Source organism: Carya illinoinensis, chromosome 10 (genome assembly GCF_018687715.1).
Source record: "Carya illinoinensis cultivar Pawnee chromosome 10, C.illinoinensisPawnee_v1, whole genome shotgun sequence".
Lineage (NCBI taxonomy): Eukaryota > Viridiplantae > Streptophyta > Magnoliopsida > Fagales > Juglandaceae > Carya > Carya illinoinensis.
Window position 1 is genome coordinate 8,896,262 of NC_056761.1, and position 17,914 is coordinate 8,914,175.

Here is a 17,914-nt window from a genome sequence, read left to right on the forward strand (position 1 = left end):
TAAACTGTAATGATGATCAGTATCACATGAACATGAGATGGACAATGCAGATTGGTCAGGGCTGACTAGTATTAGCATTAGCACGCAACATGAATTTGCAGAACTGAGAAACGAGTTCTGGATTCTCTGTACCTTCCCCAAGCACACGTACATTGAGTTTGACCCATAAAAGATCAGTTCCTTAATGATATCATTGCTTGCAAATTCTTCAGTTGCCAGATATTTGTGAAAGAAGTGTGTATATATATATAAGTAGTTTAACCGAAAGAGAAGGGATTGAAGCTTATGATCATAGATCGAATCCAATAATATGAAAACAATTGATCTCTCGGTTTGACCGTAATTAGGTAATTGGTGCTAAGAGCTTGTGGCTCTGATGACATGAGACCCAACCTCCATAAGAGAGGTCCTGGGTTCGATCCCCCTCTCCATATCCCTCAATATAAAAAAAAAAAATTAGGTAATTGGTACTCCAATTTAATTAATATGGGTCATGACTACAAGATCATTAATTATGGATTGCACTGATATTAATTAATTATGAACTTTAATTTCCTTCTCTTCTTGAGTTATTAACCTGTGAAATTAACTCACCACTATATGTGTATATATATATAAATGAGTAATACTACATATAGTTGTTGAATATACAAGTGTCTTACAGTCATTTTGAAAAAAAATAAGATTCACTATTAAAAAAATAATTTTTTTCATATGAATTTCAAATTTATTCATTTTTTTCAAAGTCATGATTGCACTACGCTTGAATACTCAGAGCATTGTTAATGGATTATGCATATGTAAATGACAATTTTGATGAATATAAGATGAATTTAAATTTTAACTATTTCATTTACATAAGTTTCCACATTGGAATATTTTTTTTATTATATAACAATAAAATAATATAAGATGAATTTGACTTTAGCTTTTCACATCAAATCTCCACATTGGATATTTATTTATTTATTATATAGTAATGAGTAATTAATAATTTAAAAAATATTTAATTTTTTTAATTATTAATTTATTTTATTTTATCACATTTTACTATTTAATTTAAAGAAACTTATAGAAGTTTGTGGATGTAGATGGAGAGAAGGGAGAGAGTGTTATAAAAAAATAATAAAATAAATATTTTGTATATGTATAGTAGGTATCAAATTTTGTATTTTCTTTACTTTTACTGTGGCTAAAAGTTACAAAATTTGCTAATGGCTAATCCATTGTAAGTGAATTTTGTATCCCATAGTTAAAAAATATACTGACTTTTGGATATAGATAATCAAATGAGAATGATCTCACAACTGCAACTATCATTTCTCTCTTTATATATATATATATATACACATACTAATTTAATTAACAAATTTATATTAACTGGCTATAGATCATAGATATTACATTTAATTAGTTGTATATTTTTTAAAGTAACACAAACTAATCATGGAATTATTAATACTCCTAATATAAATATATATATCACTACAACATTTGTTGGCTTTTCCCGCAAGGCTATGTGGTCATAAAAGCTATAGTCTTAGTGGGAAAAGATCTTTTTCCACTAAATTTATCCATGGGAGATTAGTAACTTAAAGTTGGTGACACCAAGTATTTTTTTTTTCCACCAATTCACGAACTCGTGAGAAATTGTGACCTTTTTTCCCCAACTAGATAGTAGAGAAAGCCAACAAATTTTGTAACAAAAAGTTACTCAAATCAGGTTGGTTGGTGAGAAATACTATATTTAATGACATAATATGCTGGTGGGTATTAGTATTGTTTACTAGAGCATTTGGTGGGAAAAAAATGTCTGCTGGCAAAAAATAAAAATAAAAAGTATTTTCCCTGAGACATATTCGCAACAAATGGTAAAAGAATTTAGAAAAAAAAATTGTAAAAGCAGAAAAAAAAAAATATTGTTTCACACCTACTAATCAACATTCAACTAAATTACTAAATATCACAATACAAACATGTATGCAGTTCACAAGAGGGGAAAGAAAGAGAAAGAAATATAAAAGAATAAAAATACAATTCTATTGGCAAAACTCATCCAATTGCTCTTTTGATCTCGAATGTATACTTGAGTTCCAAACGATATCTCTTGTCATCATCTTCAAGAAAAGAAATGGCACCATAGTTCCAAGAAAAAAAAAAATCAGACTTGAGTTTCACTGACAAAATATTCAACCAAAAAGAACATAACCAAAATGAAATGATACATTCTCATGTTCAACTACTTGGTATACATGAAGCATAGTGCAAGCAGCTTCAGCAGCATATTTGAGAGCAAACGATCTGTACAAAGCCAAAAAAAAAAAATCAATTTAATTTAATGACAACCCCCTAAGACCCAGAAAGGACCAAGTATTACTCCTTAACAAAATTACAACACTCAAATTTTGAGATAAGTGTTCAGATCTTGCATTACATCATGCATTAGAAGTAACAAACAAGTAACACAAGCATACACAATCACATTACCCAACCAAGCATACCAATACAACCCTTCCCCCATGCACAATCAAATCCAATCCAACACTAACCTAACACCAAATCAGGTTCCATTTATTTCTAACATCCAAAAGCATAACATAACACTAATCTAATGTGTATGTATGCATAGTTGAATCAAGTTTAATTCTCACATATTTGCGCCGGGTCATGGACTCATTCTCTAGTATGGCCTTTTGCTCCTGAGAATAACATAAAGCCAAATCCAAGTTAATTCCAATAAAAAATAAAGTAATCTAAAAGAGCATGTTATTGATTCCCACTTTGATATTTCAACACAGCTTTAAATTGAAAGTTTGGCTGCCATTTAACAAAGTAGAGATTTCCTCTTAACCCTGTGCAAGAAAAGCCACTTCATCTAGACATTATTTGTGTGATTCTTCAGTTCCATCAAAACATACACAACACCATCGAAAAATGTAGGCGAAAAAAAGCCACTTCCTCCAAAAAAGAATCAAATAGTTCCAATGCTATTAACTTCAATATTAAAAAAAAAAAAAAAAAAAAAAAAAAAAAAAAAAAAAAACCCTTAACTACACACACATAGAATGGGTCTCATATATGAGTAATATTATACAACGCACTCTCATCTTACTTTTTTCTTATTAAGTAAGATGTATAACATTCATCATCATTAAATGATAAATAATAAATGATCATTCAATAATAATAAATGTACCATATCTTATTTAATGAGGTAAAAATAAAATGATAATATAGTATATATCATGCATAATTGCATAGCCCATAAGCACATGACCCACCCTTCTTGCACCCTCCACAGTTCTTTTTGTCGGACAAAGTATTCACGCATGTTCCCATGCAACAAATTTGCCTGTACCTGCACTTGCGTTCACATTTTCCACAGTTGACGCCATTAATCTTCAAATCGACTCATTTCTTATTGCAGCAGTTTCGTCCTGGGCTGTTCTTCAGACGACAAACCCTTGGAGCCTTATCGCACGTCATAAGCCTGGCTTTTACGGCCTTAATCTTCTGTGCAAGAAAGCGGCCAGACCCTCGTAAAGAATTAGCTATTGCATGTTGGCTTTCTCCCATTGTCTTGTCTTCAGTACTTTGCATGTCCATGATCATGTCTTCACTGTAATGATCATGATCCAAATCCAAAGCTGCAACAATTGCCATTGCTGCTGCCAGAAAAAAGAAAAGTTGGAGCAACTTCATGGCTATAAGTGATGAATCAATGAGATCATGAAGGGCGAGGGACTCGAAATTGAAGCATGCATGGGTACTGGTTTATATAGAAAAATGGGCTTCGATCTCATTATCAGCTGACAAAAAGAAAATGAATGAATGTACTTACGCTTACAGCTTTTTCTTTTTCGTTTTTTAATCCGTGTGGTCCAAATTGATGAGAGTGCTTACAAATTACAGTAGTAATATTTGTTCTTTTAAATAATTCGTTCGATTGCATGTTAAGCAAGTTATAAGACTTTTTGTATCGCCAGTGAAATCTGATGTGAAATTAAGACGACCAATTCAACCGGGAATTACTAATTGATCTTGGCTATTTGGGAAGGCTACTAGTTCACTTTTGTCCTGTTTTAAGCAAAAGAAAATGCATAGGGGATTGGCTGAATAGCATCTCAATACGTGCTAGAAGTTGGGCTCGGTTTAAGGATCTTAGTTATTAGTTAAAACTGGGGCAAGGATTTAGAGCTAATCTTAGCTTACAGTATTTATAGAGCATTTATTAAGACCAGATATCTATAAATATTATAAGACTCGTTATATAATTATATGTCTATTTATCCCTTACTTTAGGATCTAGGGTTCAAGTAAAAACGTAAAAACTCTAATAGATCTGAATCCGTTAGCTAGGCATGGAACTAAGCTCATCTTGCATATGAAGTCTAAACCAGTGGCACACTGATCAATGCATAGGAAAATTTTTATTGTTAATTTTGTTTATAACTTATTTTGTGGTTTTGAAATTTGGCATTCTCGATGATGAATACTGATTGTAAAAGAGTTATATGTGTTAGTGTCTTGTTTCACATATTTTTGGGTCAGCTCCTAACAATTTGGATCTTTGGTCTTTCACATGCACATTTAGAAAAAACATAAAGAGTTGGAAGTCTTGGGGAAGGCCGGGGAGTCTTCGATACTTAAGTTAATATCTCCTTAGTAGTTCGTACAAGAATATAGAGGAATCAGAGAGGGTGTTCTTCGTACATGAGGATTGGTTTTTATACTAGATTTTGAGTGCACGTGAGGGGAGGGGGGACCGCCCATACCTTGTGTCGGAGATATAAATGTCTCATCAACTGTTCCTTTAATCAGAATCTTTTAATTCGGCGTGGCTTCTGGGGTAGCGCAATTAATGCGGCGTGGAATCCTAGGATCGGCGTCATTAATGCGACGTGACTTTTTGTCCCTTTTATCTTACAGATGCACGCCGTTAGGCTCCTTCTCACTTACTGTAAGAAGATCAATGACTCTCTGTATTTCCTGCCCACCTGTCTGCACAGGTTCTTGATCTAAGACTAGGTGTTATAAGGGAGTGTTGGGAACCTCGATCAAGTCCCTAAACACTAAGGTTGTCCACGCATTAGTTCTCCTTGGATTGACTGAATGCCTAAGCCCTCTTGTTTGGTTCTTGTGCAATAACGGTATTGTCCAGATGACTAACACAAGAGGGGGTGAATTAAATTGTATTTAAAAAAATAACAATTATAAATCAAATATACAATATAAAATATAAACAAAATATGAAACAGTAATAAATATAAAGAGTAAGGGTAAAAGAGAAGCAAACTCAGTATGTTAACGAGGTTCGGCCCCACTGCCTACGTCCTCGCCTCAAGCTACCCCTTGAGGATCCTCAAATTCACTATTCAACCTCCTTCAGGTGGAGATAGAAATCTATTACACCTTGAACAACACCGTTACAAAGGATTCGTGTAGAACACCCTTTACACTTGCAATCACCTTACACGTGGTGATTAACTATTCCCCGTGTAGAATACTTTCTAAACGCACAAGGGTTATACACACCCTTTTACTGATACAAGAGCTGATAGTGGGTAGGTTATCAGAAAACACTCCTCAATAAGTGAAATAAGAACAATACAGCGCAAACCATATCTCTCAAAATGAACAAGGATTAAGGCTCAATGCTTAGAGAAGAGAGAATTAAAGTTTTGAATGAATGTTGTATGCTCTTGGTATTATAAATGTGAAGCTCTCAAATGATCTATTTATAGGCATATGAGACTTCATATTCAAATTTAAAAAGATTCACATGTCAAAGACAACATCATTCACTTTTTCAAAAAATTCAAATAAAAGGTTCTTCTTTTTCAATTGTCAAAGACAACATCATTCATTTTTCAAAATCTTCAAACATAATCTTTTACTTTTGGCATATGACAAAAGGAGCACACTTTTATTTTCAAACAAATCAAACCTAATTTTTTACTTTTTACATGTGACAAAAGGAGCACACTTTACTTTTCAAAAAATTCAAACCTAATCTTTTACTTTTTGCATATGACAAAAGGAGCACACTTTACTTTTCAAATATTTCAAACAAAAACATCTACTTTTTGCATAAGTCAAAAAAAGTATCAATCACTTTTGAAAAAATTCAAATAAAACATGCACATGTGAAATATGACAATCAATCATCTTTAATATTTTCAAAGTTCAACCCTTTAATCAAGGCATGCACATGTAAAAGATGACAATCAATCATCTTTCAAAATTTTCAAATTTAATTTTCAAAAATATTCATGCACATGTAGAAAATGTATTTTAATGCTTTATGATAAAATATTAATTTTGAGCATTAATCCTAATTTCGAATTTTGAAGAGATTTACAACATTACTCTATAATTTTAATGTGAACTTGTTCCCTTCTTGCTCATGCTTGTTTCCTTAATGTGCTTGACTCCATTGTGTAAACAGCTTGAGATTGAGACTTCTTTATTCTTTGAATTCATTTGTTATCATCAAAATTCATGTGTAGATATATAATTACACAAAACTTGAAACCTTGGGTTCAACAAACGGCAATGATGGCAATTTTTGGTGTGGTGAGGTTAAGTATTTAGGATTGATTTGATGTATGGGAATTATGAAAATGATGAATGAAGTGATGGGACTCCAAAACAAGTGATGGGGTGCACGGCTAGAGGGGAGGCACTAGGGTTGGCACCACCTTGGTGTGTGGTTAGGGACGTTTGGGCGTGTAGAGAGGCTAGGGTTTGGATGGAAGAAGGTTTGCTAAATTGTAGGAGAGAATCTTGGAGATGAGGGGTTTAGTTATGGCAAGATGGAATAGATGGATAAGGTGATTGAGTAATTTTAGGATGACTCCAAGAATTTAGGGATCAAACTTGGTGAGTAAGACCAATCACTAAAAATGAAGGGAAATGGATAAGGAAAGGCAATTAGGGATCCTAAAGTTTAGGAATTCCCTATATGGATAGTGATGGGCGGCTATGGTTATGGAAAATGGAAAAAGGGTTCTTTGGGAAGTGTTGGCTGAAAATGACATGTGAGTGGATAATGTGGTGGCCGAATATGGAAAATATAGAAAATAAGGTGGTAGGCGTATAGTGCTTGGGGAATGGATTAATGCAAGAAAAATGATGAACACGATGGAAGGATATGGAAAACACGCATGAACAATATGAAGAACTCAATGAACAACTAACACCAATTCAAGCAATGCACCAAGATGAAAGAAAACCTCATAAATTGATAAATTGAATCACATATTCAATGAATGCAAGGTGATGATTCTTTTCTTGGGATCCACAAATTTCATCCAAAAAGCCAAAGTGCAAAGGCACCGAACAATGATCTCCAAAACGGATAATCTTCCTCTAGGGTAATTGCCAAAAGATGTAAGTGAAATGACTAAGAGTCCTATTTATAGAGCTTACAAGTTGGAAACCTCCAAAAGGTCCCTAGCAAAATAAATTAAATAAATGAATTAATTAAAAGCAATAACATAATGATGGACGGGCCATGGTGGCCTGTGGCATGCTACAGCCCATCGATGGGCCATGGTAACTCATGGTGTGCACGACATGATGCCATGCATGGCTTGATGGTTGGCAGTGCTTGGGGCCGTGCATGGCTTGTTGCTAGGCGTGGCATGGTGCCACACATGAGTCTGCTAGATGGCATGGCTACATGGCATGGCATGGTGTCATGCGTTGGTTTGGTGGTGGGCACGGTATGGAGTTGTACGTGGCCTGCTGATGGTAGCATGGCATGGTGCCAAACCTATGTCTGATGGTGGGCACAGGATGGTGTTGTGCTGCTGCTATGAGGCTCAATCAAGTAGCTTGGACAGTGGTCCTACATGGCCCGAGCTGGTGGCCTAGGCAATGGGCATGCATGGGCCCAAGTTGATAGTCTGAGCACTGGAGCCGCAAGGCACAGGCTGGAACTGTGCGCTGGATTCTGCAAGGCACGAACTGGAGCCGTGCGCTAGATGGTGTATCTGTGAGGGCACGCCACTAACTTCGCTAAGTGGTGCTCAGGCGGGCATGCATGCACACAGGTACTTCTCAAGGGAATGTGCATACATGCACGCATAGACTGCGCACAGCCAATAGCCTTCATAGACGCCCGTTGCATGTTAGGGCATGAGCTAAGGCATATAAGCAGGCTAACCATGTGACTATCCTGACCCTCCAAGAGCCGTGTCGAGGTGTGGTTCCGGACAATCCTTCTAGGAGTTGTGATAGGGAGTGTCGGGAAGACATGTGTCTCCTTTACTTTTTGGAATTTCTTGCCTGATTGTGACCATGGGTTGACCTCAGCTTTGGGCTAGGCGCCCCTAACGAGTCGAGGGGCCGTCCAGTCGGGCTGGTCTCTCCATACTTTGGCTTGTTTTCTGAGCCTTTGAGTCGTGGGGGAAAATTCCCTTACAATATGTATATAGAAAATAAAATCAAGACAAATGATTGGAAACGATACCAACTATTTACAGTCTTTTAATTTTAAAATTCTAAATTATCTAATATTTATCAATACCAACCTTTCGAATTATTTGGAACTTAAATGACCTATTAATTCAGAATTCTTTAGTACAAGATTAAATGACGTGACTTAAAAAGCTTCAAAATATTATATAGGTTATAGATTCCTTTAGCAAGCTGATTTCCATCTTTACAAAATCCCACATGAAAAATAAGTCAGTATTAATTAATATGTGCCTAAATTAAATGAACTTATATATATATATATATATATATATATATATATATATATATATATATATTATATAAGACCTCATGCACGGTGTACAAACTTATATTTGATACTTTAAAATTAATATGGAAAAAAGAAAAAGATTCTTCTGAGTATAGTACGTATGATCAGAATAATATCAGATTGTTTCATTGCTAGTGAAGCAATTCAGGCAAGATTACCTATTTTATTTCGGAAGATTATTAACCCATGTATATATATAATATATATAATATGGTCAATTTAATTATATATTAGAAATTAGCATTGGGACATTTTAATGAGCAATTAGAACAATTAAAGTTATAATATAAATTTTATATTTATTTTAATTAAATTCAAGTTGGGATGGTTGTCTTCTGTAATCGAGGGGGCCATTAATTCCTAGCTAGGTAGCCAAGTACTTTTCACTCAAAGTGGCTAGCGAGAATCCGAACACAGCAATTACAGAAATATTCATAGGATATATAGTACTTCAAATTGGCATAAATTGAGGCAATATTGGGTTTTATACAACATTCTTACTCAAAGTGCATGGAGCACTGAATCCATATGCATGTATCTGCATGCATTATAATTATCAGGTTCAATCAAAGCTAGCTACGCAGTATATATTATATATGTGTATAAACTAATTAATTAAGATACTTCCACGTTGTGCATATATATATATATATATATTCTTATTGGCATGATCTCAACTAGCTAGCCACTAAATGAATTTTATATAAATAAGCATGCATTAATAATTAATCTCTCTCAAAAGTTTATTCAACAAAAATTCTATGTACAGTCATTTTTGTGTACTCTATTAATGTAATTGGTTACGTCATTCTTTTTAATAACTGTTTTGACTAATTATATCAGTAAAATGTACAAAGAGTATATTAAAGTGACTGTGCTCTGATTGGATCATTGGAAGATCCCCAACTCATCCAAAACCTTTAGGCATTTCTATGGACTAATTGTCCACTTACATCGATCATGAGAATTATTAAGATACTTTCCCAGTATTCCATGCAGCTTCCTAATAAGCATGCATAAAATTAGCTGGGATCTGGCCTTATTGGACTTAAAACACGTAGACTCATGAACTCAATCCTCTAAAAGACGGACTCGTGTAATTGAATCTATCAAGGATTAATTCTTAATCCATGGTCATGCTATCCCAATTACATGAGACAAGTTAGCTAGGCTAAAGATATCACTGATCAGTATACATGTTATTTTTGAGAAATGCTTCTAGCAGGTGTCTCTTACAATGCTTAATTATCAGAAACCAATGGAAACATACCACATAAGGCCTACATGAAAACATTGAGAGGCGCAAATGGGAATCGAGGCACCCCCCCGCCCCCCCCCCCCCCCCCCCCCCTCTTCTGTTTCTCACCGAAAGGCGAAAACTAGAAACTCACGCTACCTCTCTCGCTCGTTTTCACTTGTTCCTAAAACTATGTTTATTAGTCGTTTAGATGGTAGAAAGTTAGAATTAGGTCTTTATATGTTCTATTTGATCACTGAGAAAATGTAAGAAACTGTGATTTTGAATCTTAGATATTAGCTATAGTTTTATTGAATTTTCTTATATTCTATGTGCGAACATATGCAAACATATTCAAAAGAGATACTTTTTTCATTCAAAAAAATAAAAAAACCACAAAAAAGTACAAATCACTCCTTTTGGAATCAAGTACGAGGCCACAATAGTTTTAAAGAGGGAAGAACTTATATCTGAAAGAAAATAAGGTGGTAGAGGAATTAGGATGGAAAAATACGTAATATTTCAATGTCCCAAAACCAACACAAAGTAGATTGCATGCGCTCCATGTTCTCCTTTTCCTTCCTTTTGCCACATTTTCTCGGCAACCAAGCATAATCAAATGCACCAATCAACCACCACTAATGCTATACCCACCCGACCGACCAACATTCCTAAAGCCAGTGTCCAAAAAGAGAACCACAATCTTCAAAAGTAAATTAAAGTAAATTAAAAAGAAAAAATCAAATAGTGAAAATCAAATAGTGATAGACTGCTCCCTGATCGGATGGACAAGAACAAGAGCCATTCGCCTTTCGGTTAGAGAGAGAGAGAGAGAGAGAGAGAGAGAGAGAGAAGGAGGGGGGATGGGGAGGGTGCGTCTTGATTCAACAGGAGACCCCCGGTTGCGCACCTCTCAGTGTATTTCATGTAGCCCTTACGTGACACGTACCCATTGGTCTCCGATAATTAAGCATTTTAGAAAACACCTGCTAGCAGCATTCCTCATTATTTTTAACCATTTGTAATCGCTTCTTGGGATTGTGAGTTATTCAAACCTATCGGTTATTAATGTTTTGTGTAATAGGTTTCATCGCAATCTTTTCTTTTTACAAGTATAATATTTTTTAATTCCTCTTTAAATTGATGTTATGCCAAGAACATAGGCGTCGTATGTTCATTGCATTTGTGCTTTACAGCGAGGAGGAGTATTCAAAGTCAAAACATGAGGTAGGCCTCAATTTCGGCTGCATCTAGGCTAACACAGATATTCAAACTGCTCAATTTGGACTCGGCTGCAGCCACCAATGCAAAAGGGAATAACAAGTAAGGAAGAAGATGTAACGAAAATTCGTTGAACCATCACGCATCGGTGCCGAAGGACATAATCCATTTGATGTAAGGGGTAAGGACTTGTTTTGTAGTGACTCAAGCAGCATCTCAAGAGATCTACACACACAATACATTTGACTCTATTGCTAATAATCTTCTATTCTCATAATATTTCCTTTTCTTGTCATTAATTGATAATTCAATCTGACGAATTTTATGGGGATTTATAGGATAGGAAAACTTGACTCGCAATAGAGATAGAAATATTAAATACAGAATATCTGCTCCCACTACTTGTAAATTTCATACATTCGATATTATATTTGTCCCTTCCTTTTTTTTTTTTTATCTCTCCCAAACTTAGGATTAACTGTCGTTCAGACATATGCTACTTCATGAGAGGTCTTAGAGAATTAAATATCTAAACCAGCCCATACTAAAGAGTAACTAAAGATTACTGCTTTCAGCATCACTATCAGCCACCTAATCTGAAGAACAAACATTTAGAATATGAATAATTTACTAACCTTGTAAAGAATGCAATGAATCAAAGGTGGTAAGATAATGCTTTCAAGTTAAAAATGCTCAATAATCTCCCGGTGGGAAGCGGCGCATGATGGCCTCGAACCCTTGACTTCGATCCTACTACTTGTCTTCTCTGGAACTAACTTGATCAGCAGCAGCTACCATTCTTTTGGTCTCTAGAGTATCAAAATATGTCCTGTGTGTCATGTATAGTATCTGTAAACTCAGTGGGCATTCCACTTGCTGGCCCCATTTTTAGGGTTCAATGATTGCTGCCCAAATTAAATCTCTAAATGTGTCACTTGATTGTTAGAGAACCATGAGAAAGTTATGAATCATGGGAGTGAGTCTAGCAGTTCAGTAGCATCAGAGCGACCAACCACTCCATCACTCAAGAGGCGCATGGCAGCTCCCTGGGAAAATTTCCTTGCAAACAAAAAACAGGGAACGAGCGTAGAATTACTACGGCACCATTCTATCCGAAACTCCGTCTCATAGTACACATGGTTGATGTCCTGTTGGATCAAAACAGACAAGTTAAACAACATATTGTAAGGGTAAAAGGTACAAGTCTAAATTGTAGAACCCGAGATAAAACGTATTGATGGATCATGTGTATTTTCATCAATTTTTCACTTGCAAGCTTTCCATCTCTTTTCAAGAAACCTGTTCTAATTTTCAGCACGCACAATTTTTCCCCATGAAACAGTCAAAAAGACCGATACTTAAAACAAATAGTACTTTATTAAAAATCTGAAGGTATATGGATTTTAGATGAGAAAAATCACATCTCGTGCCCATCTCTATATTCATCTTTTGAAGAGATAAAATCAACAGCAAGGGGAACTGAGGTGCCAAGACCACCTTTATTTCCTTGATTTGTTTAGGGCCAGCATTTGCAAAGTTGAATGTAAATGGATGCCAGCCTTTCTTCTCCATTTTTGTAGCAGACTGATTCCATAGGGTATAGGTCAATGTTCTTCGTTCAAGTTCACCTTCAAGATCACTCATCTAACAAGGAAGCATAACAAACAAAAACAAATCAATAATGGTGATACCAGTTGGAGTTTATGATACTGGTGAGAGCCAACCAAATTAGAACACAGCAATAAATGAAGCTGTCAATATACTAAATTAATTCAAATTGATGATTAGAAGAGTTGAAATTATAATGAAAACACTGGTGAAAAAAGCCACAATATGCTGTAAACATTTAACAAAGAAACAAAGGAAATCTATTGCATACCGCAAGCAATGTCTGCACGTAGTGTTCATCTGGAATACAGTTATGTTGCTTCTGAAGATTCTGTATTTCATATTTAGGCCAAAATCAGAACAAATTAACATTCAGTTGAAAGGAAAACATATATATCTCCAATACAAGACAAATGGAACTATTGTAGGACCATCTAAAAATTATTATTTAAATAGTAAACCTAACTCCTTCCCTATAGACCATGTAAAGCTAAATGAGATTTGCGATTTTTTTATTTTTAAGAATTTTATATGTATATCACTTTATTTCTTATGAGCATATTCACTGCCCTTGGTAGATAAGCAAGGCAAGATACAAGAGGCTCCAAGTACAGAAGTTGCAATAAATAATATGTCAAAACAATGTGAATTTGAGAGTGCATTTCCCACATTGATGAACATGATGGTCTTCGCAATATTTTATTTCTTACCTCAAGTTTATTTAGTTAAACTAGCAACCAGCAAATTGTACTAACAAAAAAAGAAGCAAATTATGGAAACGTACGGATTTTGCAAGCATATTTCTCATAATAAAGAAGAAAATACCCTTCCCAAAATTTGATTGCATACCTCGATGATTTACTTAAACTAGAAACCAGCAAATTGTTCCACAATTACTCTAGGTGAAAAGGGTGAAAAAAACCTTGCAAAATACAATAAATGGATTGCAGGTAAAGTCGGTGATCAAAGATCACTTACAATATTCAGCTTTCCCTTGCTGGCATCTACAGGGGGGCGTCGCTGCAAAATGAGAAGCAGTTAAATAAGTTTAAAAGAAGTGAAATTTCAGCTTTGGACTGCTTTCTATATTCAAGAATGAGACTTTATTTTAAGAAACTGCCAAGGGGCAAGCTCAAAAGCATTCAATACACAGAATGAGCTCCAGCTCAAATGTTATTTCTCCAAAAAAAAATTGCCATAGTGGGTGAGGTCTTACATGCTAGACCAACTGGGTAAGCTTATATCACAGAAATCAGGGGTTAAAAAACTGACACTGCTTGCATTTTATTATAAATAAGCAGGCTAATACATATAAAAACACTGCCATGCTTGCAAAATTGTAGAGACACATTTCACTATTTTATATTTTAATTATCAATAGGTAACTTTCAAAACCTACATAGTTTGGTTAAAAACACCTATTAATTTCGCTAATCAAAGAAAAAACACATCTGAAGTTTTCAGTACCACATCAGAAGAAGGCTCCATATAAATAGTGCATATGCATCTTTGTAACGGCCTCGTTTGTTTTCACAAATCATCTCATCTCATCTAATTTAATCTAATCTAATCAAATCATTACAATTTTCCCAAACTCCCACACAAAATACAATAAACAATTCAACTTTTTCAAATCCCAAAACAAAAATAATATTAAAAAATTATATTCTAACAAGTTTTTTTTTTTATAAGTGTAAACAAACAAGGCTAAATCTCCCTTCCCCTGAAAAGATAAAAGAACTCCTCCCCAAAAAGTGACTCCTCCCCAAAAAGTGATTGAAGTATCATGGTACAGATGTACAATTCAAAGCGATAATGCTTCGATGAAGAAAATTACAAATAACCATTACTAGATTGATGGTGACACTTGATATAAAACTCAATTACCTACCTTGCAAAATTTCTTAAATACTGAAAGAATAGCCTCGTCCTCTACAATGACTTCTGCATGGCTTCGAACTAAAGCAATCCACTGAAATTTCAAAATCAAAATCAACTTAGACCATCGATTGTGGAAATAAAAATGCTGTCCTGATCCTTGGACCTATAATTTATTTGATGACAATGGCAGTGATGATAATGCTAATGAAATGTAATAACTAATGTTTTTGCAGACTGTTTATTTGGATTCCCAAAGAAGAAGATTGGGTCTTAACCTACTGTGGAACCCACTCTCTTTTAACAGATGATAGTTCCAAAAGTTAAGACATGGTTCATGAAGCGACATGGGTAATTACAGCAACTTCTCATGTATACATTTCACACAATTTAATCTCCTGAATCAAAACCAACTTGTATTGATAAAAAAGAGGCGCCAGCCACGTCTACACTATAACTCCAAAAAGACTAGTCAATTTGAAGCTCCTCTCGACTCACTTATAAAGCTAAATTTCAACTAATAAGTAACCAATGTGGGAACTAGCACCCTTGACTACCTTTATAACTTACTTGATGAGGGACTGTGTTACAAATGCCCCCTCTTAAAACCAGACCAAGTGTTCAAACCACACTACAGCACACATGCAAAAACAAATCATGGTAACGTAAAACAATACTCCCTTGTATAATTAACCACCAAAAAGAAGGGAGCAGACGAAAAATATGGGGGTAGGAAATTTGGTGCACACAAATTTAGCGAGAAAAATAACCTGGGACCCTTTTCGCCATTTCTCCTTCGGTATTACAGGTGACATCTTTGGGTTGTAGCGGCCTTCTTTCATATCAAGAAAGCTACAAGAAAAATTAACCATATGTCACAACTTATACATTTCCTCAATTAACAAGCGAGAACCAAGAAATAATGGCAATGGAAACTTTCCATTGATATTGAATCATCTAAAACAATTACTGCTTAGCACCGCAAGAATTAAATCTCTCCACCTACCTGTCCACAAAACTTCTTGGAGAAGCCATCAAATAGTTGTATATGAAGCTAAAGTTGTACAGGGGAACACAACTGCAACAGAGAGAAATTTAGATTACATATTATTGGCAAACCAATTTCCTCTGAGATAATAATCCTGTCGATAGGTATGCAGATATATAATATGCTGCAAGTCGATAGGTATGCAGATATATAATATGCTGCAAAAATCCATATTCTTGTCAATTTGAAACCGAAATAATTTCAAATTAAAACGAGGCTGGAACAATAGTTGTTCTACATCACGTGCAGATTTCTTTGTGAAGCATTGAGAAGCCTCAAAATATGGGAAGTACATGTAAATCATTTGTAAATTTATTTGTTGTATTGGTAAGACACTAACCTGTCAGAGAGTAGGATAAATCTTTGATTCGCTGGATCCTGGAGAGCTGCGTCAAGCAACAACTTCTCCGCTTCAATCATACTCGATTCTCCCCATAACACCTGTAAGACGTGACCACCCAATTCACAATCATATCAACAAAATCGAATGACTAAACGGTAGGAAAAAAAAAAAAAACTAACACTTCATTTGATCTCCGGGAATGTATGAGAAAACAAAGGAAATACAAATTTTAATAACTATTTTCAATAGCAGTAAATCCAAAATATCTTAGCTCAGTATTTATATAGCTTAGTCCCTTTTTTTTCCTATTTCGTTTTCCGGTGGATATGTATGCATAGCTCACTCATCAGAACTTCCAAGCTGTCGGCGTCATTGGAAACATAAAGCAGCCTAATACAATTCAATTTCCCTCTTCTCATATCCGAGGTTTATTAACGAAGAGAAGGTATATTAGATATTAGACAAATTAACAAACTTGAATGCCATTCTTCTAATTTTCTAGCTTCGATGTCAATCACCTGAATGCTATTCTTTAATTCTCGACCACGAAAGAAAGGCGACTTCGCTGTTGAGTCGTCGAACACGAACCCCGGCGCCGAGTGAATGTAGATCGAGAAGTTCGCAACGTCAGCATACTGAGAATCGCACAAATCCAAAACATAGTAAACCCTTAGAATTCCAAACACTTTCCGCGAGAAAGCAGAGGAAAATTCAAATAGAATTTTAGTCGAAAGGAAAAGAGAAAAAAAATATATAAAGACAGGGAGAAATAAACCTCGAAGAAAGTATCCCAGAGAAAATCGAGAGGGAGGTTAGTACGAGCGAGGAAAAGGAAGGCGATCTTGGAGGGGCGGTCGAGGATATAGTGAGAAATTCGAGGACGGACGCGAGATGGAGAGGGTGAAGAGAGGTCGGGCTGAGAGTGGAGTCTGAGGAGAGCAAGGGCGCAAAGAGCGAGGGAGAGGAAGACGACGAGCTTCCAGCTCAACCAGATAACACGCCGCGCCACTATTGGCGGTGGGGCTTTCTTCGTCATCCCTCCTAGCCTCCTCCTGCAGCGATTTCTTGTCAATTCAAAAGGGAAAAAGAAAATAATTACAACAAAATAAACGAAGATCAAAAGACTGAAAATAAAAATTAGAACGCAGAGAGAGAGAGGTGTACATGGAAGGCGTGGAACAGAGAGAAGCATCTCTGGGTACTGTGTAATCTCTGTATGTGTGGGAACACTAGGGTGTCTTCGTGTGAGGTGGGGAACGGAAGAAAGGGAATAATTAACAGGGAGAAATGGAAGTGAAGACGGAGTGGCGGATCAAATCCAACTTCAAACTCAAACGTGTATGCACTCGGCAGGGCGGAAGGGTTGGCAGCCGTTTCAATCTATGGGGATTGCTCGTTACGTGTGGGCCACACCCCCTGGTTGCATCTGTCTGAGTGCCCCGTGTTCGGCATTCTGTAGTGGGTCCCTCGGAAAAGGCCCGGGGATCAGAACCCACCGCTCTTTTTCATTATTTTATTGTCGTTGGACGGTTGGGTACTTTCGCGGAATCAGTACTTCTAAGTTCTAGGTACTGTCGGGCCGCACCACCGCTGGGAGTCGGCAAATATATTAAAAAAAGTTAAAAGGGGTCTATGTTACAAATTTTTATAATTTGAGGTGTACAATAGTAAATGAATAAATAAATAAAATCGATTTTATAAATTATTTTTTATTTATAGAAAATTAAAAAATAATTGTAAAAAACTTGTTAGTTAAACATATTTGGGAGATATAAAGTGGCAGGAAGAGGAGTCGAATAGCAGCAA

At 35.6% G+C, this 17,914-nt stretch overlaps 1 protein-coding gene across 3 annotated transcripts; it reads right to left on the bottom strand.

Annotated features, from left to right (window-relative positions):
* Nucleotides 1–7,226: 7,226 nt before the first annotated feature.
* Nucleotides 7,227–17,563, bottom strand: LOC122279569 (glycosyltransferase BC10-like). 3 transcript variants are annotated; one of them, XR_006229627.1, is made up of 12 exons: nucleotides 17,273–17,561; nucleotides 16,884–17,160; nucleotides 16,627–16,743; nucleotides 16,106–16,206; nucleotides 15,724–15,795; nucleotides 15,488–15,569; nucleotides 14,731–14,811; nucleotides 13,818–13,859; nucleotides 13,111–13,170; nucleotides 12,729–12,875; nucleotides 11,867–12,379; nucleotides 7,227–8,423 (listed from the first exon to the last, which is right to left on the bottom strand). XR_006229627.1 is itself a non-coding variant. In XM_043090268.1 (11 exons), the coding sequence occupies exons 2-11, from the start codon at nucleotides 17,142–17,144 to the stop codon at nucleotides 12,200–12,202; spliced, it is 1,143 nt and encodes a 380-aa protein (XP_042946202.1). In that variant the 5' UTR covers nucleotides 17,145–17,172; nucleotides 17,273–17,563; the 3' UTR covers nucleotides 11,604–12,199. The 3 variants fall into 3 exon arrangements, 2 of the variants coding, with proteins under 2 accessions (XP_042946202.1, XP_042946201.1); XM_043090268.1 differs by lacking the exon at nucleotides 7,227–8,423 and having other exon boundaries at nucleotides 11,604–12,379; nucleotides 16,884–17,172; nucleotides 17,273–17,563; XM_043090267.1 differs by lacking the exon at nucleotides 7,227–8,423 and having other exon boundaries at nucleotides 11,604–12,379.
* Nucleotides 17,564–17,914: the final 351 nt, after the last annotated feature.

Excerpts from the sequence above, each read along its gene's own strand:
- LOC122279569 (XM_043090267.1), bottom strand. Across the intron at positions 16,207-16,626 it reads AATTAAAGAATAGCATTCAG|GTGTTATGGGGAGAATCGAG; the intron begins GTGATTGACATC and ends CACGTCTTACAG. Across the intron at positions 12,380-12,728 it reads AACAAATCAAGGAAATAAAG|GACATCAACCATGTGTACTA; the intron begins GTGGTCTTGGCA and ends TTGATCCAACAG.